This window comes from Sorex fumeus, unplaced genomic scaffold, assembly GCF_029834395.1.
Source record: "Sorex fumeus unplaced genomic scaffold, SorFum_2.1 ptg000047l, whole genome shotgun sequence".
Classification (NCBI taxonomy): domain Eukaryota; kingdom Metazoa; phylum Chordata; class Mammalia; order Eulipotyphla; family Soricidae; genus Sorex; species Sorex fumeus.
The window spans coordinates 43,694,966-43,716,681 of NW_026606104.1; the positions used below are offsets into that span (position 1 = coordinate 43,694,966).

The following is a 21,716-nucleotide window of genomic DNA, read 5'->3' on the forward strand; positions in this document are numbered from 1 at the left end:
GGGAAGACAGAATCCATGGATGACTGGTCCAGCCACAGCCGGGGCTTTGCACAAGCAGTTGTGGGGGACACACCAAGCCAGAGGGTCAACAGAAGCTGCACACAAAGGGGAGACTCCGATCCCTGTGGGAAGGGAATGGGAGGGCCCCACAGGGTTCTTGGGAACTCAGGAGGGAAGGAGCATCTCAGAGACAGCTGTCCTTGAACCAGAGTCGAACTGTGGGGCCCAACGTCCAGGGAAGACCCAAATCTCATGGGGATTCCCGGGAAAAACTTACGGGAAACTGGCCACCGCTACAGTTTGGTTTGGAGACAACACCTGGAGAAGCTCAGAGGTTACTCCCAGCTCAGTGCTTGGGGAACCAGGTGGTGGTCGGGGGCTAAGCCTCGTCTGGGGTCCTGCATGCAAAACACATATTCCAGCCCCCTCCCCAGCCTGCACCATTACACCTCAGAAACAATGGTGGGGTCCAGGCAACAAAGACTGGGAACATATAAAAGAGGACCTGGGCTGAGGGCAAGATGAAGATGTGAAGGACAAAATCCCTGGACGGGGATCTTCAGGACCTTGGGGTAGAATAGGGCACCCAGCTGCAAAGGCAATTCAAATCTCGGGCATGTGGGACAGGACCAAGGGCTGGTGACAAAATCCTGAACCCGAACCCATCCGAGTCCCCTGCCACCACCACTCCACCCTCCCTCCCTCACAAGACACAGGTGGGTGTTTTTTTTTTTTTTTGCTTTTTTTCATTTCTTTTTAATACAAACTTGGATCTTTGGGTGTGTCCTGCCAACAGAAAACAACAACAACAACAGAAGAGAAAACCCAAGAGTGAAAAATAAAGGAAAAAAAAAAAAAGCTCCCGCAAGAGGTTCTTCTTCCCCCCACCCCCACCATGCGAATTTGCACACCACGGGACCACAGCAGGTTTACAGAATGCAATATACAATCCACGATTTATAATAAAACAGTATATACAATAAATAGGATATTGTTCATTTTTGTCAAACAACCTGTAGATAAATTTCTCAGTGCACACTTGCAGGGGCTCTGGACGCCGTGGGCCCCGCTCGCGACCTCTTGCACACGCTCTCTCGCTCGCTCTTTTTTTTTTTTTGTCTTTTCTAAAACTGTTTTGTTTTTAAGTTTTGTACATTTTTAAAAAGTATTTACAATTGCTGGTTTTGTGCAGAAAGGGCTCACCTTCGGCTTCTGCGTGGAGGAGATGGGCGGGTGGGGGGGAGGGGAGCCTGGGCTGGGGAGGGGGGTGCAGGTGGGGCGGGGGAAGAGGCAGAGGCAGGCGCTCCTGCCAGAGGATGGTGTGGACGCTGGGAGGGGTCTTGGCGTTGGTTTTCTGAAAGCTGCAAAGAAACACAAGAGAAGAGACAGCAGGGTCAGTGGCAGGCTCTGACCATGGGGAGACCTAGACCATGGCCCCCCCTTCCGCTCACTCGAAGTTCCGTCCCCCAGGAAGCTCCATGCAGCCCCTCAGACCTGGCCTGCCTCTGGCCTTCTCTGGGTGCAGCTCCCCCATCTGTAAAGTAGGTGTGAGCCCCAGCTCCGCGCCCCTCTACCCCTTGGTCTGCCCTGAGTGAAGAGCTGGAATTCTGGGACTCTAGGATTCAGGGGGGTGCTAAGAACCTGGGCTCCCATCAGACGCAGCTGGGTTCATATGCCAACATGACCAACCATTTTATCACTATGACCTTGGGCAAGTGAGGGGAACTTCTGCGAGCCTCAGTTTACTCAGCTGTAAAGAGAGCACAGAACTATCCCACAGGCTTGTTGGGAGGATTCTGAGGTTTAAGGCAGATTAAGCCTGGCACATAATGCATAATAAATTATACTAATTACTATTCGTTCTTTTCCCGGGGTCTGAGCCAGTCGGGCCCTCCGAGCAGAGCCTCGGTTTCCTCCTACAACAATGAGTTTCAGTAATTCACCCAACCCGGGCCGTTCTGGGAAATGACACAAAGGGGAAGAGATCGCCCCAGCACAACACAGGTGCGGATTGCTGCTTTCATTCCTTCTAAATCCACCCTCTGCCTGTCCCCACCACGCCATTCTGCTCCTCAGAGAGGTGAGATGAGGAGGAAGCCTGTCTGCATAAAGGAAGAAAGAAACAGCCGAACACAATACCATCTGTGTCTGCCTGCACCCCCTGCCTTCCTGGAGCTCAGACACTCCCCAGTCCCCCATCCCTGCGGTCACCAGGCACTGGAGAGCTGCAGAACCCCTTCCCGGTCCCAGTCCCGACTGCAGGGCCCCAGGCATCCCTCTCCAGAGCCTCTGCTTTGCTGGGGTGAGCAGGAAGGTGCTCAAGAGGACCGGGTGGGCTGGGCTGGCTCTCCGGACCTCACATCCAGTCAGGTCCTTCTGGAAGCTGACACGCAGCAACCTCCCACCCCTGGCAAGTGGCCACCCCAGCAAGACTGTGGGGGCACGGGGTGCCTTCCAAGGCCCCGGGCAGGCTCCCCACGCCACGGAGCCAGTGGCGGCCCAGACATCCCTTCCTCCCTGGTCCGTTCTTGGCTCCCCTTCCCGCAGGGCCACATTGAAATTCTGCTCAGCCCCACCGTGTCTGCTGGGCACTCCGCCCCGGGGAAGATTCTGGCCTGAGGCCGGCCTCGCCAAGACTCCCCCGGGGCCAGGGCACCCCACTCCGTGTCGGACCAGGTGGTGGGCGCAGGTGTGCTGGGAGGTGGGGATGCATCTCTGCCCAGTGTTGGGCATCCTGCAGGTGAGAGGACTGGGCAGAGTATGACGTGAGGGTGGCAGCTGGGCTGCCACAGGGGTGTGCTAGAAAAACAGCTTCTGGACAGCGGGTGTTGCTGGGGATGAGCCTCAATGCTCCCGGTTTGGGCAGGGCTGGAGGGCGCGCTTGCCACGTGTGGCTCGATCCCCAGCACACAGAGCTTGGAGCAGCCCCTCGAACGCCGCAAAACCCCCAAAGCCGAAACATCTGATCTGTGGGGGAGCAAATAGGAACAATGGCTGAGGCAAGAGGGGTGTTTGTTACGGCAAGGACGATTTTCCTGGGGTTCAGCTGGAGGTAGGGCAGCTTCACTGCAGCTGAGGAAAGCTGCCAAGCTAAGGAACCTCTGCTGGGCGACAGGTAAAGTTGTGCTGGGAGGACGAGCGAGGGAGCAATTTGGGAGGGTGTTCCAAAGCACCAGACAGACCAGCTGTGCCAACCCCCAGGCTCCCCTGCTCTAAGGGCCTCGGGGCAGGCTGGGAGCCTCTGCACAAATCCCTGTCCCCCACCCCCTCCAGCTCTTAGCCACTGCCAGTGACCCTCTCCAAGCCAGGTCTCCATGGTGATCGCAGCCCAGCAGGCAGCTCCTGGCAGTGGCCAGGCAGCAGGGCGGCTTTCTCAGCTCGGCTAAGCCAGGCCGGCTCACCTTCCTCCTCCCACCGCCCTCCCAGCGGCGTTCATAACTTGGCCAGAATCTGGGGGCTGCTGGGGGATGGGGAGGGAATCAAAACCAGAGGTTCTTGAGCCCGGGAGCGGGAAGGAAGCCGCCGCCACTCAGCACCCCTAGGCTCACCAGGCTGGACTCTCCACCACACAGGAGCAGCGCCGCATGGCCTGAGCCCCGTGCTGGGCACTGCAGACAAAGCTGAGGACACAGGAGCGGGTGCCACTCCCGAGGGGCTCACAGTGCAAACCCCCGGGCAGGCCATGGTGGCTGCATGGCGGGGAGGGACAGCAGCTCTTGGGCTCACTGCGGAGCACCGTGCCCTACGCCTGCTCAGGTCAAGGATGTGTGCGAGTGAGCGATGACTGCGTCCAGTTCTGGCCCTGCGAGGCTGGCAGATCCCTCCTTAGCCCACCTCGGGTTACCATAGCTACTGTGGTACTTGTCATTCCCTTCCATGCTCCTCCAGGGCAGAGACCTATGTGTGGTACCTCTGTCTCCCCAACGCCAGCAGGCGCCTGGGCCCCAGGACACAGGGTCGTTGTTCCTGAGACTTAACCTTTTCGTGCCTCTCTAATGAGGAACCACAGTCCCAGCCTGCCCATCCTTCCGTTCCCTGAGCCCTCGCCTCCAGCAGTTTGACATTCTCAGGTGCCAGGGCATTAAGGGGGCTCTTCCTGTCTGGGGCGCTGGCACCGGAAGCACCGAGATGGCTGCAGGTCATAGAAAAGCTCATCCAGAGAGAGCCGCATTCACCAAAGCCGCCAGCGAGCGTGTCTGTCCCCCGCATCTGTACCCAGCTAAACCTGAATCCCCACTGCAGTCTCTGCCCTCTGCAGGGGTGGTGGGGTGGGGTTTGCTCCCTATCAACCAACCTTGAGCGGGAGGCGCCCACTGAAGAGGCTGCCCATTCCACCCGCACACACTCCCAGGCAGGGCTGCCAGTTCAATGCAGCAGATGTGGCTTCCAGCTGGAGACACCCCAGTGGGCAGGACCTGCAGGTCACTGAGGGGAGATGGGGAGCTGCAGGGGTGTGTGTGGGGGTCTTCAACTCCAGAATTGTCTGTTCCACACCCAGCAGTGCTCAGGGCTTACTTCTGACTCTGTGCTCATTCTTGGAGGTGCTTGGGGGACTCTATGAGGTGCCGGGAATTGAACCAAGGTCAGCTAATATGCAAGGTATATTAGCATAACACATGTACTATTTTTTTGGTGGGGGCACACCTGGCAATGCTCAGGGGTTACTCCAGCCTCTGCACACAGAAATTCCTCTCTAGTGGTATTTGGGGGACCACATGGGATACAGGGGATCAAACCTGGTTGCTGGTGTGCAAGGCCAGCGGCTTAGGGCTTACTCCTGGCTCTGTGCTCAGGGACCACTCCCTGTGGTGCTTGGGGGACCATATGGGAATCAAACCCAGGTCAGCTATGTACAAGACAGGTATCTTATCTGTACAACTTCTGAACCTGTTTACCCAAGTACCACAGTTCTGCAGCCCCTAACTCCAGAATTTTTCAAACTGTGCACCAGTGCCCAGAGGTGCTGCTTAAACTCTTGCTCTCGGTCATTCCTTCTCAGGGAACTGGCCCGCCTCCCCCAAAGGGACGTTACTGGGACCAAAAAAAAAAAAAACTAAAAGGAACTGAGTGACCCCCCAGTCCCTACACAAGTCCTTCTTCTCAGTACACAGAACTCAGAGAGCCCAGTTAGCCCTGAGTGCTTCCATTTTACTTTATTTTTTGGTTGGATGGTTTCTGAGCTTCTCCTGGCCCCATTCTCAGTGGGGGGAGGGGAACCATCTCTGACCCATTCCCTAGCGCTGAACCTTCCCCCTCACTGTCCTCCCGAGCCCACATGCTCTTCTTTGACTCAGGGAACAAAATAAACCCTCAGCCCTGGCAGCTTCCAGGCAGATGCGACAGTGGGGAGGGAGACGGGGAGAGCAGAGACATGAGTAACCGGCCGAAAGGGGCTGACGGCCTGTGGAAAGGACATTCCCAGAAAGGGCTGTCATGGATGCATAAAGGGTTGAGAGATTAATTGGGCCTGGGAAGGATCCTGGAACACTTCTTGGAGGAGGTGCTGTCTGAGCGAAAAGATAGAAGCTGACAGGTGGGAGATGGATGCAGGAAGAGGCAGGGAAGGGCTAAAGGCACAGGGCTCGGGGGTGAGGGGAATGGGGATGACACAGCCCCTAGGCCAGAGCTGGGGAGGGAGGGTGGAGGCAGAGTCAGAGGTGCAAAGCAATCCTTAACACCCAGAATGCCAGGCTTCAAGGCAGGCCTCTCTTTCGTGGGCAAGAAGATATTCAGGATGGAGCCAGGGGAGTAGATGGGTTTTAATCCACCCAGCAAACCCCCCCCTTTTTTTTTTTTGCTTTTTTGGGTCATACCAGGCCTTGCTCAGGCTAACTCCTGGCTTTGCACTCAGAAATTACCCCTGGCGGTGCTCGGGGGACCATATGGGATGCTGGGAATCGAACCCGGGTCAGCCGCGTGCAAGGCAAACGCCCCATTTGCTGTTCTATCACTCCAGCCTCCCCGCCCCCCCCCCCCCCCCCGCCCAGCAAACTCTTGGGGGGCTTTAGCATGGTAAAAGCAGAGCGTGCTCCCTGGTGACAACAGCTGGGGGAACGGACTTGGGGAGGAGTAGATGGGGCCGTCCCAGCAGGGGTGCTGATGGAGGGAGGCTGCGGAAGGGCTAAGCTTTGGAAACCTCCAACATGCTTCATGCCTTTCCTGCACAGAATGCTCCCTGAGATTTCTGCTGTGAACATGTCAGTCTACTCCTGGGTCCTGCTGCCCACCAGGCTTGGGGTTGCCTGGGTGTGGCCAAAGGGACTGAGAAGGCCTCGGAGCCCCTCAGGGAGCAATCAGCCCAGCGTGGAAGAAAAGGAAGAGGCAGCTCTTCCCAGTGTCCTGGTCAAGGTCTCACCCCGCCCAGGAGGAGCAGTGGCTCCTCGCTGAGGCCGGCAGGGTAGGGCAGGGTTGCTCCAGAGCCCTGAGCATTGGGAGAGGGTCTGAGCCCCTCAAATCTTGGCTGTGTGGAAGTACTTTCTCATCTGCTTACTATGTGCCGGGGACTGCTGGGCGAGGTGCACCACGGAAATCACAATGAACTCTCGGGGGAGACCCAGCAAGGTGACATGACTCACCGGCTCACAAGGCTGCACCAAGGCCTCCCGGCACACAGGCCGGTTCTGGGCCACACCTCAACCAGGGCCAAGGTCCTCTGCCGTCCTCCGGCTCCACAAGTGTGTGCGGGGGAAGTTGGGAGAGCAGCATGAGCAGGCGTGTACGGGGAGAGATGCAGGCTCAGAACAAGGCCTGGCCTGAAAATGGCCACGGGACAGGCAAGAGACTGGCCGGGGGAGGTGCGCCCAGGAGAGGCAGGGCAGGGCGGGCTGACCCCTGACTGGAGGGCCCCTCACTCGGAGCCAGAGGCGAGATCAAGTGACCTCTCGAGGTTTCGAGACACGGAGAGACAAAGCCCAGAGCAGCCAGGGCTGGCCCAGGTCTGAACATGCCTGCTGACCCTGGCTGGCTGGTGGCCTTGGAAACCGCTTCCTGCTCCCGGCAGGCCCCAGCTGGCGTAACCTTGCAGGACCTGTGACATTTCTCTTGGCCTCGGGTCCAGGCCTGAGGGGGAACAGGGAAGTGGGGAGGGACTGGAGAGTCTCGGAGCCCTCAGAGGGTCCTTCCTCCCCTCCCAGACTGTCGTGCATTCTGGAAGGGCTGATCTTCAGTCCTGGGGTCCAGTTCTGGCTGGTTCTGCTCCACATCTATGCAGCCAGAGGAGTCTGCCTGGCCCCAGCACCCTACCCCACCCTCAACCATGGACCTCACACGGACTAGATTCCGTGTTTGCTGCTCTGGCTCCTCTGAGTGGCCCTTGTCTTCCTCTCACTGGGACGTGACCTGCCCTTGCCCACAGCCCACAGCCGCCTAGCCTGGAATGAGCAACCCCCGCCGCCTTCCCCCCACCCGCCTGACTCCTGCCCCTGTCAGTGTGTCCAAATCGTGCCTATTCAAGGTCAAGCTCAAAAGCAGCTTCTCCCACAGAACCTCAAAACCCACTTAGAATGTCAGCCTCTGAGAGCAGTTGGTGGAGGCTGTGTCCAACCAACCCATCATTAGGGGGATGGGAAACTGGGGTAGGGATGGAAAGAGAACCCGGGCTTGGGGCTGGGGGAGTGGACAGGGAGAGGAGGAGGCACCTTTGAACTCAGTCCCACCAAGGACTAACTATGGACATGCCTCACCCCTCCAGGCAGGGCCTGTCTTCCCATTTCTACGGTTCCCCGCTCCTCCCCCGGCTCACCTGGCAGTGGGGGTGTAGGCAGGGAAGCAAGACGGGAGATGGAGTTGGATGACCGCTGGAATGCAGCACCCAGGGCTCGCCAACCCCCCCGCCCCCCCCTCCCCCCCGCCTGGGTGAGTGAGCTGGTCACTGTCCTCTCCCAGTGCCTCTGTGTATGACACCCTCAGCTACTCTTCTTCTTCCGGTCACCTTCCCTGAGTCCTTCCTTGCCCAGAGTCCTTGGGGGTAAAGACCCCGCCTTCCCTGGGACCAAGCAGCTCACCCCCGACCTCCACCTAGCCCTGTCCCACTGGGACTGGGCTGGGCATTCTTAGTGGTTCCCGAAGACCTAAACTCCTTCTAGTGCTCTTCATGGCCTGTCCTGCCTATGTTCATGGGTTCGTGTGTGTGTGCGTGTGTGCGTGTGTGCGTGTGTATGTGTATGCATGTGTGCACAGGCGTGGTGGGGTGGGAAGCGCACCTCCCAAGCAGTGCTCAGGAGACCCAGAGCCACTCCTGGCGAATGCTGGGCTGGAGGGTTCAGTGTCCAGGCCTGGAAATGTGGTTCTACTCAGCCCTGTGGTGTGGGGGCCACACTCAGCAGTGCTGGGCCCAAGGGTCTATTTGGTGGTAGGGATCAAAGTTGGGATCTTGAGCCCCTTGAGCAATCTCCTCAGCCCCCTCACTTGGTACTTTTTCTTTCTTTTTTTTTTTTTTTTGGTGGAGGGACCACACTGGACAGTTCTCAGGGCTTATTCCTGGCTGAGCTCAGGGATCAGTCCTGGTGGACATCGGGGGAACCATATGGATGCCGGGGATGGAACCCAGGTCAGCTGCACTTAAGGCAAGCGCCCCACCTGCTGTGCTATTGCTCTGGCCCCTCCTGCACCCCACCTCAATCTCAGGTGTTCCTCAAAGCTGAGCAACTCAGGCCTTATGGCTCGCAACCCCTTGCAGCTCCCTCTGCCTAGATGCTCTCCCTACCACCCGACAGCCCCCCACTCAGAGCACCAACTTAAGGACCCGTCCTCGCTTCTTCCCATGCAGGCCTGCCTCGGGCCAGCTTAGCCAACGCCTCGTGTCACTCTGAGCACTGTCTCTCCCTTTAAGCTGGAAGCCCCCTGAGGATCAGGTCCACATCTGTGGTGTTCACTCTGCCCTCTCCTCCTCCCCCCCGGCCTGGCAATGGAATGGGGAGTGGACAGATGTTTCTGGAACAACCAAATGCATCAGCTGGAGGAGAAGCTGTCAGTTCCCGGCTCCAAATGCAGAGCAGGGATCCAGTGCGTGGGCCGGGCTGGCCGCCGAGTCAGTCCCTCCTCTGGGCAGGCCTCCCCGGGCGGTTCCATTATGGGGCTCACTGAGCTGTGACCTACCCCCATACCGTTGATTTTCCCACCCAGAGCCCGGGAGGAACAGTTTTGGGATTATTTCACATTTCTGGATTATCCGTGAGCCATCTCCCCTCCAGTGAGAAGGATCAAGAGTTTGACATTTTAAACCCTAAGCAGCTTCTCCCTGGCCGCCTTCAGATATGCGGCTCTGCTGCTGCAATGAGACGCACGGGGAATGGAAGGCCATTTTAATCTTGGCTTGGCTTCATTAGGAGAAAAACTCACTGCCAAAAAAAAAAAAAGTTTGGTCCATTGTCTATGCCATGCAGAGTTAGGGGCTGATGAAAGTCAGCTTCCCTTTACCGATGGGGGTTCAAGCTTGGGGTGGGGTGCAAAAGCTTGCTCTAGGGCATGCGGCAAATTGGTGGCTAACTTGGAAACAGTTCCCCTCAGGGCCTCCTGTGGACACCAGGGGACCTGGCGTGTCAGGCAGAGGTTTCCGCTGTCATGACTTTAGGACCCTGAGTCACCCTGGCCTGGAATGGCCTCCCGAAGCAGGACGGGGTTTTCCAGAAGCCCTGCTATTCCTTCTCCAGGAAGAGACACTCCCGGAGGCTGCGGTGGCAGCTGAATGCAGGGTGCGGCCCCCCCCCGCCCGCCCCCCACCATGTCCGAGTGAATTTTTGGGACAGGTCAAAAGCTCCAAAAGGGGACTGGGTGGGTTGGTGGTGGAGTCGGTTGGTCTCCAAGGAAATGATTCTGCTGCCTGATTCCCTTTTATCATTTTGGGGTCATTTCTTTTTTTTTTTTGGGTGGGGGGGCAATTTTTACATGGAGGCTCTTAGGGGCTGCTCCAAAGTGGTACTCAGAGCTCCTGCAATGCAAAATATGCACACCGCCCCTTTGAGCCATTTCATTGGTCCCAAGTGTTTCACTCGGCCTTCAGAACAGAATCTTAAGGGTGGGGTGTCACGCAGAGGTGTCAGAGGCTACTCCTGACTCTGTGCTACAGGGCTGAAACTGGCAGCGTTCAGGGGACCATGTGGCACTGGGACCAAACCTGGGTGCCTCTCACATGCAAAGCATGAGCTCAGTCCTTTGAGTTACAGGTCCCTGGACCCTCACTGTGCTTTCAATTTCTGTATCTTCTTGATAATTAGTAACATTGGCCACATTTTTATGTGTTTATTGGCCCTTTTTATTTTTTGAGAAATGTCAATTTGGGGGCTGGAGAGATAGCACAATGGGGAGGGCGCTTGCCTTGCACATGGCCAACCTGGGTTCGATTCCCAGCATCCCATATGTTCTCCCAAGCACCAATAGGAGTGATTCCGGAGTGCAAAGACAGAAATAATTGCTGGGTGTGACCCATAAACCAAAGAGAGAGAGAGAGAGGTCTATATCCAGATCCTTTGCCCATTTTAAAAATCAGGTCACCTCTCCTCTTTCAGTTTTAGAGATACCTCAGGTGGTGCTCAGGGGTTATTCCCAGCAGTGTTTTGGGGACCATATAGTGCTGGGGATTGAACCAGGGGTTCCTACATGCAGAGCATGCACTCCAGCCCATTAAGCTCTCTCTCTGGTCTTGCTTGCTTTCTTTCTTAAAATTTTTTTAAATTTTAATGAATCATTGTGAGACTGGAGAGCCCGGCAAGCTACCAATAGTATCCCGTCGGCACAGGCAGAGCCTGGCAAGCTCCCCATGGCGTATTCGATATGCCAAAACCAGTAACTATAACAGGTCTCATTCCCCTGACTCTGAAACAGCCTCCAATTGTTGGGAAAGATGAGTAAGGAGAGGCTGCTAAAATCTCAGGGCTGGGACGAACAGAGACGTTACTGGCACCCACCCAAGTAAACTGACGAACAACGGGACAACAGTGATACAGTGATTGTGAGATACAGTTGGCCTTGCTTGCTTTCTATTTTTTGCTGGTGAGTTGTTGGGTATTCCTTATATGTTATGAATATTAATCCATGATTTGCAAATATTTTCTCCCATTTCATGGGGTGCCTTCTCACTCTGTTAACAGTGTCCTTGCATGCACTGAAACGTCACATTTCAATAAAGTCCAGCTTATCTCTTTCTCTTGTTTACTGGGCCACATCCAGTGATGCTTGGGGGCTAGCCCCGGCCTGGTGCTCCGGGGTCTCTCCCGCCAGTGCTTGGAGGATGATCTGGCGCTGGGAATGACACGGGGCCTTCTGCATGCATGTGTGTGCGCCTGCCCTGTGAGCTGTCTCCCTGGCCCCCAGGTACAAAACCTTGAGAAAACTAAAACAGTGACTGAAACTAATGAGGTCACAGTGTCCAAATTCCTAACCAGATCTAACTAAACTCGGTAAAAGCGCTTGGCTTCAGGCAAAGAACTGTTTTCCCCAGGAGGAGAGGTCAGCTGGTGATCGGCATTCTGCCTACAGACTCCCTGGATCCCCTTCACCTCAGCGCCATGTTTTGTTTTGATTTTTGGGTAACCCACCTGGCAATGCTCAGGAATTACTTCTGGCTCTGCACTCAGGAATCACTCCCTGCAGTACCTGGAGGCCCATACAGGATGCTGAGGATTGAACCCGGGTCGCCTGTGTGCAAGGCAAGGGCCTGCCCGTTGTACTATTGCTCCGGCCCTACTCCTCAGCACTGAGTGTACCTCAGGGCAAAGATATTTTTCAACAGCATTTTGGGGGTGGGGTAGGATGGCCCTGAAAGAGACCAAAAAGGCTCCTTCAGGCCATTTTTAGTATCCTTGGAGAGTGCCACCAGAATCCAGGGCCATGTCCTCTGCCTTGGCCCCAACAAAGCAGCCCGGCTGGGTGGCCCCCAGTAGGTGACTTGCACAGGATCACATTCAGTCTCCTTCCTAAGAGGCCGAGTGCAAGTGTCTTAGGTACTCTGTGGTATCTGCAGTCCTGGAACCAGCAGAAATGAGGGAACAAACACCTGCTTTTGGGGGTTTGTTTAGTAGTTGTTTGGGGGCCACACCTGACTGTGCTCAGAGCTTACTCCTGGTTCTGTGCTCAGGGATCACTCCTGGATAGAGGCCAATATGGGATGCCGGGGAATAGAACCCAGGTCGGCCATGTGCAAGGCAAGCACCCTACCCGCTCCACCCTGGGGAAACATACTTGATGAACCGACCTTGATGGCCCCACACCCAGTGTCTGGTCCTCCTGCCATTTCAGCAGCAGGGACCCCACCCAAGTGCCCCTTCCTTCCCAGCCTCACTCCAGACTCCTTCCTGACTCCCAACGCCCTGTTGTCAGATCCTCACATTGTCCTGAAGTCCTCCTGCTCCTCACTGGCCCCCTTCCCCAAACCCGAGTGGCCCTTGCCCCCCAGCTCCCTGCGCCCAGCACCCGCATGCCCAGACTCACCCAGGAACAAAACCTCGAGGTCCAGTCGGCACTTCAGTTGGCACTACAGGGAGGTGACGGTGAATGTGTCCTCGGGATGAGGTTCCGCCATGGGCCCCAGGAAGCCGCTCTTGGGGCCTCCGCCAAGGCCAGGATGCGCCTGCGGCATGAAGCCCGGATACCTGTAGGCGGTATCCTGCAGGGGCAGCAGCGAGTCCCTGGGCACTGGGGACAGCGTCAAGTCACTAAGGAGCGGGCAGCCATAGCCAGCGGTGGCGACGGCAGGGCCTCGGGGTGGGCCGGACAGTCGGGCCATCTCCAGCGGCTCCTTGTCGGCCTTGGGCGTGGCCGGTGGGCTGCCCAGGTGTGGGGCACTGAGGCACGTGGCCTCCGTCCTGCCCAGGAAGTCAGCCAACAGCCCCGTGCCCACCTTGCCTTCGTAGGGCGGGCTGCGGGCAGCCGAGCCCGGTGGGTACCAGTAGGCTGTGCCCTTGCAGCTGGGGGAGTCGTAGTGGGGCTGGCCCAGGGGCAGGTCCCGGCAGCTCAGGTGAGCCTGGGCTGCAGCCGTGTGGCCTAGACTAGCCCCCGGGAGCCCGTGTTTGAGGGGCTCACAGGCCGTGAGCTTGGTGGGCGGCGGCCGCAGTTCTTCCTTGAAGCCCAGTGTGGGCGAGCAGGTGGGCGAGTAGGCCTTCTGCAGGCCGGCATCGAACACGGTGGGCGGGTGGGCCAGGGGCGGGAAATGTTTGCCATCTAGCTCCGGGGCACCCAGACTGGGCGAGTCGCAGTGGAAACCTTGGCCAAAGGTGCCGTCCGACGGTGTGGACGGGTTCATGGAGTAGGGTCCCATAAAGTCACAGGGGTCTCGCTCCCCCACGCCAAAGGCCCTCGACTGTGAGGGCAGCGGTGACATGCTGCTGTCCCCACTGTAATAGTCCAGGCCCAGGTCTGGGCTGTCCTGGAACAGCGGGTTCACCGGCTGGGGTTTGGGGATAAACTTGGCTTTGGCGGCCGCGCCACCCCGCTCCTTCTTGGCTGAGCAGGCCCCTCCTCCCCGGCCCCCCCTCGGCTGCCGGGGCCCTGTGCTCCGTTTGGAGGGGTAACCCGAGGCGGTGGCCGAAGTGGCTGACGGGAAGCCCAGGTGGGAGGCCTCGAACAGGTCCACCTTCTTCCGCCGTCCCCGGCCAGGCTTGGAGCTGCTCTGGAAGAGGACACTCTGGTTCCAGTTGTAGCCTGGGGCGGACGACGCCTCGTTCCAGTCCATCATCAGTTTCTCCAGGCTGGACAGGCTCGACTGGCCCTCACTGCTTGAGGCCTCGCTGTTGGCACGCCGGAAGCCACCGCCGACGGGCTGATTGAACTGGGTGCTGTCGGAGGAGGACTCGGAGAAGGTCTCAGACACGGCGGTCTGCTGCTTCACCTTCTGCGGCGTGTAGTTGGAGATATCCAGAATCACGTTGGGCTCGCTGACGTGGCAGTCGAACCCGGGATTGTAGAGCTGACTGAAGGCCTCTGAGGCCCAGTCCAGGCCTCCATAGCCCTGCCGGAAAGGCCACTGAGAAGCCCCCACAAACTGCCGACAGTTCTCAGGCGAGGGCTGGAAGGAGGAGGAGGAGGAGGAGGCGGCGGAGGTGGCGGAGGCGGTGGTGCCCTTGGGCACCATGTAGCCGCCAGGGGAGACGGTGCTGGCGCGGCTGTCACAGCGCAGGGGTGTGGGGGCTGAGCCGGAGAAGGGGGTCCCCTCGGAGCTGTTGAAGAAGGAGGCCTTGCTCGGTGGCAGGCAGGGGCCACCGGTGGGAGGTGGGGCATAGCCAGCGCTGTGGGCGCTGCTGGGGGAGGCAGGCAGGCTGTTGCCGCTGCCATAGGCAAAGCTGCAGTCTTTGCTGTTAGCGCAGTCCTGGCCCGAGAAGGGCTTAGCTGGGGCAAACACGCTTTGTCCGGCCCCGTAGCCACTGTACTGAGGCGGGTAGGTGCTGGCAGGCGGGTGGGTGGTTGGAGAGCGGGCCACAGCCGAAGGCGGGGGAGCCAGCTTCGGGAAGGTCTCTGCTGCCCGGCAGTCTGACGTGGCAGGGGTGATCCCATAGCTCGCCGCGCGGCCTGGTGGGAAGGTCTGGCGGGTGGGCAGCACAGGCTGGAAGGAGGGCTCTGTCCCTGTCCCACTGCTGCCCACGGCCACGGGGCTGGCCTTGGCTCCCCGGCTCGGGAAGCTGGGCAGGCCTCGCTGTGCGGGCAGGGCACTGGTGGGGGGCCCCGCGTAGGTGCCCGACGCCTTCCGGGACTCAGGGCGAGAGGCCGAGAGGGCGAAGTCCAGGAGGTCGGAGGAGTCATCCGAATCCAGCAGCGAGCGGAAGTAGCCGGTGAAGAGGCTTTGGCGCTCCTGGCTGAGCTCGGTCTGGCCCGCGGGGGCACCCGTGCTGTAGTAGCTGCCGCGGCCAGGGACTCCACTCTCCAGCCCAGTGGAGGCAAAGGCCCGGGCCTCGGTTCCCTGGAACCCGCAGTTTCGGCCAGCCTGCCCGCCTGGGTGCCCGTGGTGAGAGGCCCAGCCGCCACCCTTGTCCCCGGCCCAGTCCGCCCCTGCCTCCCCGAAGCCCGGGCCGCTGGCCACCTGCTCTGGGAACAGAGCCCCGTTTTTCCGGGACCGCCTCTTGCGCTTGGGCTTCCCAGTCAAGGCATCCACCTCCCCACGGCCCCGTTTGCGGGGGTGCCCCAACTCGGTGAGGCCGGGACCCCCGACGCCAGCAGCAGCCACGGCCACCACCTTCTTCTTCTTGCCGATGCCCTCAAAGAAGTCACTGAAGGAGCAGCGGGCCGCCTTGGCGGCATGGCCCCCTCCCCGGCCACCAAACCCGCCTGCCTTGCCACCTCGCCGCCGGAAGCCTTGCACACGGTGCAGGAAGTGGGAGATGCTCTGGGTGTCGGGCGCCTGGTGCACAGACTCGGGCTCGCTGGGCGTCCAGCAGCGGGGCGGGGAGCAGCGCCCGGCACACTGGCTCTGGCGGTTCAGGAAGGCCAGCTTGGCGAGGACATCGGAGTACTCGGCCTTGCTGTCGTTGGCGTCGGCGGCGTACGACGGCTGGGGAGACGCCAGCTTCTGCTTCCTCCGCCGCCGTTTCTTCACCTCGGGCACGGCCAGGGTGGCGGCCGCCACCGTGGCGGCCTCGGCGGCCACAACGGCCGGCTCCTTGGGCTTGCCGGGCCCCAGCAGCAGGTTCTTGGGAGGGCGGCCACGCTTCCGCTTGAGGATGATGGGCATCTCGCCCGGCGGGAAGACCACCACCACGTTCCGCCCGTTGTTCTTCATCTTCAGCAGCGGGGTGGGCTCAGCGGACACCCGCAGGCCCAGCTCCTTGCCCTCCACGCTCAGGCTGCTGCTCAAGGACGACACCTTGTACGTGGTCTTGTTCCGCCGCCCCAGCGAGACCGGGATCTTGGCCATCTTCACCACCATGCGCCGCACGCCCCGGCACTTGCTTTTGCGGGTGGGAACCACCGGGGTCTGGGAAGACTCCGGCTCTAGCTCTGGGACTGGGCCGGGGCCTGGCAGGGCAGGAGGCGGTGGCGGCGGCGGCGGCGGGGGCTCGGCCAGGGTGGCCGCCAGCCCCGTGGGCATAGGCAGGGGCAGCAGGCGGCCCTCGGGTCCGGCATCTGCCTTGCGCCCCCGTCCAGCTTTGCGCCGGCGACACAGGATCTTTGGCCTATCAGTGCGCCGCAAGGCGTACTTGGGGTGACCCTCTGGCCCTGGGGGGCCGTGGGGTGAACACAAGTCCAGACGCAAGGGCTCGGACAGTGGGCAGGGCCCCAGGGGCTGCTGGGGCTCCAGGCAGCGGCCGGAGACGTCGAGCAGCTTGGGCAGGGGGTCGAGGGCCTGAGGGTCCAGCAGCTGCGACTCCAGGGAGTCGGGCAGGGTGTCCAGGGCCTGCAGAGCCAGGCCCGGCAGCCCCAAGGGGTCGGCGAGGGGTTGCAGGGGCGGCAGCTCCAAAGCTTCCCCAAGCGGCTCTAGAGCCTGTGGGTCCAGAAAGCGGGGCTGGGGGTCCAGGAGCTGAGGCTCCGGCTCGGGAGACGGCGGCTCGAGCGACTGGGCCTCCAGCAGCTGGGCCTCGGGGCAGGTGAGGGAGGCCAGCTCGCTGAGGATGTCCGCTTCGGCCAGTTCTGAGTAATCGGGGCCATCGGGCTCCGGCTCTGGGGGCAGCCCGGCGGCCGCGGCCGTGGCTCCGGGACTGTGGCCTTGGCCGGGCTGGGGGCTGCCCCGGGGCTCCGGCTCGGGCTCGTAGAGCGGGTGGCTGGGCCGCTCGGACTTGGCGTGGGGGGTGGCCCGCTCCTCGGGGCTGCGGATGCTGTTGGCCAGGCTGGGGGAGGAGAAGAAACTGTACTGGAGGTCGCCGGGAGGCGGGGCCGGAGGGCGGCTGAGCCGCAGGCCCCCACAGTCCAGGTGCACGCCGCTGTGCTGCAGGTCTTGGGACAGCCGTGTCAGGTCCTTCATGATGTCGATGAGCTGCACCACTGGGCGCAGGTTCACCCGCCCGTTGTCCCAGCGGCGTCGGGTGCTACTGCCGTCTCCCGCAGGCGTGGGGCAGCGGGCCTGTGAGACCGGGCGGGCCGCCCTGGGGGGCAGCGGGTCGTCTCCTTTGGCAAGGACTGGCGGGCGCCGGGTGCTGGGGTCCCGGCGTGGGGGAGGGCGCGGGCTCTCGGAGAAGGTGTGGGCGAAGGCCTTATCGGGTGGGCTGGCGGGGGGCCGGGCAGGAAGCAGGGGCCGGGGGGTGGGGGGGCCGCCGGGGTAGTACTTGGGCTCCCGGAGGTAGTCAGGAGAGCTGTGCACGGCACTGGACGTCACCACCAGGCCCTGGGGCTTCACACGCATCCTGACCTTGTCCTCCGCGGGCCACCGGGCTGGGCCGGGGCTGACATGAGGGTGCGAGAAGCCGGGACCAAGACCTGCCGGCAGGACAAGGAGAGAGTTCCTCACTGAGCCCTCGGGCACCCTCCCCATCCTGTCCCCTCCCCTGGGGTCCCTCCTCAAGCCCAGCCCCCCTTCCCAAATCATCACACACACAATGACCCCCTCGTGGGGGGTTCGGGCTAAGTCCTCCTATTGCTTGTACCCACCCCCCACCTCACCGCCTCTCCCCACACCCCCTCCACGCCTCCACAGCTTGGCTGTGGGCTCAGGAAGTAGAACACCGGCCTTTGAGAAGGAAGCCCAGCTGCAGGCTTGGGGTGGGGGGGGCTTCCAGATGGAACTCGAGAGGGGCCAGTCCCGGCCCCAAGGCCATGTAATCAAGTTCCATCAAGGGTTTGGCCTCTGCTCTCTCGGCCCTCCCCAGGTCTCCAGGGGAAGCCTGGCCACTCACCCTCAGCTCTGCCACCAGGGCTGTCACAGTGGAGATGGCTGTGGGCAGTGAGACGGGAGACCAGAACGGTCTGTGCCACTGCCCCCGCCTTGACCCACCTACCCACTGGCCCATGTCCTCCTTCCTGGCTCGGGGTGCCCTCCAGTGCATGCACCCGCATCCTGCTGACCTGAGAGAGAGGGCCCCTGTGCTGGGGGCTCTGCCAGTCGCTGGCTGTCAGCTGGCGGTGGTGGGGACCAACTTCAGCTGGAGCCCAGGCGTCAGGGCGTGGACCGTGCCTGCAAAGGACCATCACAGCTCAGGTTCAGCAAGCACCTTCTGCGCACCAGGCCAGCGGGCAGGAAGCCATGCAGGCCACGTTCCATTCCACCCTTCGGTCTAGTCCTGCACAGCTGGGGCTGCGGATGCCCCCATTTTGCAGATAAAGAAACCGAGGGGCAGAAGAGGGAACATTACTCCTTCACCTGCTCACCGCTCACAGAGGCCCCCTTTACGCTCGGAATGGGTAGATAATATTGATCAGATAATCGCAGATGATTTCATTATGACTGGGCTAAGAGCTGCAAAGGAAAAGTGAAGCGTGCATGAGGTCAGGGGTCAACAATCACGCTAGGTGCCAACAACAGTAAAACCCCCAGTTCCCCAACACTTTTTCTGCTGCCATCACTGCACCAAGAAAGTACTTTCATATGGATTACCTAACTCCTTTGCAAAACTGAGGTCAATGAGAACCACCCCCAATCCACAGACTAGGAAGTGACCCAACTGGAGGGTGGAAAGCACCAGGAAGGCAAAATGCTCAATCCCTTACCTCTGCGTCTCTCCCAACACCCAAACTTACATGTGGCCGGCCCGTAGCTTGGGCCTACAGGTAATATTTACTGAAAAAGAGCAAGAGGGCTGGAACAATAGTAGGGAATGCAGGGCACTTGCCTTGCACACAGCCGACCCGGGGTTCGATCCCCGGTTCCTCGAGCACTGCCAGGAGTAATTCCTGAGTGCAGAGACAGGAGTAACCCCTGAGCATGGCTGGGTGTGGCTCCGAGACAAAGAAAGAAAATGAAGAAGAGAATGAATGAGGGCCAGGGTGCGGCGGGGCGGGAGAGCTCTTGCCTTGCATGGGTGAGGCCCCAGGTTCCTTCCCCGCCACTGCACACACACATATCAAACGGAGACAAAATAAGGCACACAGAGCAATCCACCACACCTCTCCCCATCAGCCTTCCTCTCATTCCTCTCCAGACCCAAATGTGACCCAACGAGGCTGTGGAGGGAGCAAGGAATGTGTAGAGGGACATGCTCTGACCCCTCTTCCACTTCTGTCAGGACGGCCCTCCCAGACACCCAGCCTCCCGCTGGCCTCGCTCCAGCCCCGGCTGCATCCTCACCGCCTCACTTGCCTTCACGGTATTTATCGCAACTGCGATCAATTACTCGAATGACTGGCTGTTCAGGGTGTCTCCCCAGACCCCTGCCCCAAGTGTGGGGTTCTCCAGGCGCACAGATGCATCTACCTTGTTTACCGCGCCAGTCCCTGACCCCAGGGCCTGGGCTCTGGGTGCTACATAAATATTTACCCACTGACTCCCTGAGCTGCTCAGGGCACAGCTGGGATTCAGGCGTGTCGGGTTCTCAAGGGAACCTGGGACATGGGCTTCTGGCTGATCCCCAGGAACTGGGATCCTGGGGAATGAGGTGCTCTATGGACCCTGCCCCCACACTCTCCCTGGGTGCCCTACTGCCCAGTGCTGTCACCCCGACCTACGGGAGGGTGGCAGGAAAGGACTTGGCTCAAGCCCTGTGTGCGTGTGGGGGGGGTTACCCAGTAATCCACAAAGCACCTCCACAGACATGACCACTCAGCCCAGGGCATGGCTGGCTGTCCCATGCCTCAGAGGCTGCAGGCGCAGACAGCTGGTATGACCAGCCTGAAGCCACGGGAGACAGGAGCCCTGCCCCAAGTCTCCCAGGCCCCCTCTGCCTCTGGCCTCTCGCCACTCCAGAAAGCGCTTCTTAGAGTCAGTGAACCCGCTGGACTCGCCCCCTGGGCTGGGGGAGCCGCGAAACATTCCAAGGCCCAGGCCCAAGTCCAGAGAGGGGTCTGGCTCACTCTCTGAGGAGAGGCCTGGGATTCTGTATTTTCCGTCAGCTCCCCAGTGCTGCTAAGGCCACCCGTGCCTCTCCCGTTTGCAGATGAGACCTCTTGAAGCTGCCCCAGGCAGGGCACTCCTCCGTCCACTGTCCCTTCTCTTAGCCACTCTGCTCTTCCCCAAGTGGCAGGACCCAGTGGCCGGGCCCTCTTCAGGCCAGGCTCTCTCTGCCTCAAGCATCTCGCTGCGGTGGGCGAGTGCACTGACAGCGCCCGCACAAAGCAGGGCAGGGCTGGGACTCTGGCAGCGCCCGAGCAAGCGCAGTCAGTCCATCAGGAGAGGGGCCTCGCGGCTCCCTGTGCGCCCCTGCAGATGCCCACCAGAAGCCACCATGGCCCTATCACCAAGGGTGGGACTGGCCCAGCCGCCCTGCTCCGGCGACCTCCCACTTGGGGCCTCCGGGTACGATCTTGGCAGAAGAGCAAAGCCTCCTCCCTGGTGCCTGCGTCTGTGCCACCCACCCGTGAAGACCTGTGGGCACGTCCTCCTGCAGCGCCTGGACTGGAGGGAAGCAGCTGGCTCCCTCCCCACCACACCCCGCAGCCATTCTCTTGGCCCCCTCCCAAGAGTGCCACCTAGCCTGGTCTGTGACAGTGGGCGGGCAGGCGGGCAGGGGAAAGGGTCCTTCCGCACCTCCGGCCCCTCTGTGGCAGGCTTCTGGGTCAGTGTGTCTGAGCCAGCCCGCAGGGACACCAGGCAGCTGGGAGGGGGCTGGGGGGCCCCAACCTGCTGTGTACTGTGCCGGGAAGCGCCAGCCCACATCCTTGAGTCCCCAGCCCCACCCTCCCGCTGTGGCTGTGACCACCCCACCCCTTCCCCAGCCTGCCTCCCCCTCCCCCACCCACAGCCTCCCCAGGGGAGCCGGCCTGCCAGCCCCAGCTCTCACTTCCGGCCTCATGACCCTCTCTCCAGCCTGCGTACTCCTCCCCCTCACACCATTTCCCTCCCAGCCAGGCCCAGGGATGTCCTCAAATGGAAAACGCTGCATCAAAGGGGCTGCTGCAGCGACGACAGCGCAGCCCCCTCCCCCTCCTGGGCCTTCTTCGTTCCGGAGCTGCCCCTCAGGAACTACTCATCACCCCTCCCGATCACCACCTCTCTCTCCAGCCCCCTCCACCCACCCAGCTGCACCTGAAGATCTTCCAACAAGCTTCCAGCCCCAAACTGCAACAAAAATACCCAGGCCAAAAGCGCTGGTGATAAGGGAGTCCTGGCAGAGCTGTGAATCTGGCTTCTAAACGGAGGCGCAGAGACGGTGTGCTATGCCCTTATGGACAAACAGCTGATGCCTGGATTTAAGTTACTCGGGTTCCTCTGAACCAAACTTCTTCTCCGACCAGAGACTCGGCTCCCGCCCCTGCAACCTCCTCCAACTGTCCCAGTTCCAGGCCCCAGTTCTAATTTTTGGCTTCTAATCTACCCTCTCCTGGCTGCGTCCCCCCCCCCCCCAACACCCCCCCTCAGTCATTGGATGCACTACTCTCCCTCGCCACTAGGTGTCCCCTTAGAGCCGCTGATGCCCCCAAGGGGAGCAAGCCCCGCCCCGCCCCCTGGAGCCTTCAGGCCCCCCCCATCCCACCAACACAGCACAACCCACCCCACCCTACCCCCAGTCACACAGAGCTCCTTTGTGCAGCCCTCGCCCACCCTCTTCCTGCCCAGAGTGGGGCACCTGGCAAGCAGGTCCGCCTAGAACCGCCCCCTGCCAGCCCCCTGCCCTGGGTGCCAGGTGTGCGGGCACCAGCGCCAGTTTTGGCTGAACCTGAGGGTCACCCTGTTGGGTGGCTCTCCCTTCCTCCCTCCGAGGTCACTCAGG

The 21,716-nt window shown here is 60.6% G+C and overlaps 1 protein-coding gene across 3 annotated transcripts in view; it reads right to left on the bottom strand.

Annotated features, from left to right (window-relative positions):
• Positions 1 to 1,231: 1,231 nt before the first annotated feature.
• The window catches only part of AHDC1 (AT-hook DNA binding motif containing 1), a 65,423-nt gene continuing 44,938 nt past the window's right edge, over positions 1,232 to 21,716 (bottom strand). For all 3 annotated transcript variants that reach the window (XM_056122580.1, XM_056122578.1, XM_056122577.1), the window contains 3 exons: positions 17,920 to 18,028; positions 12,427 to 17,334; positions 1,232 to 1,361 (listed from right to left, as the gene is read on the bottom strand). In XM_056122580.1, the coding sequence (XP_055978555.1) occupies positions 12,470 to 17,260 (4,791 nt within the window). In that variant the 5' untranslated portion in view covers positions 17,261 to 17,334; positions 17,920 to 18,028 and the 3' untranslated portion in view covers positions 1,232 to 1,361; positions 12,427 to 12,469. The remainder of the gene's footprint in view (positions 1,362 to 12,426; positions 17,335 to 17,919; positions 18,029 to 21,716) is intronic.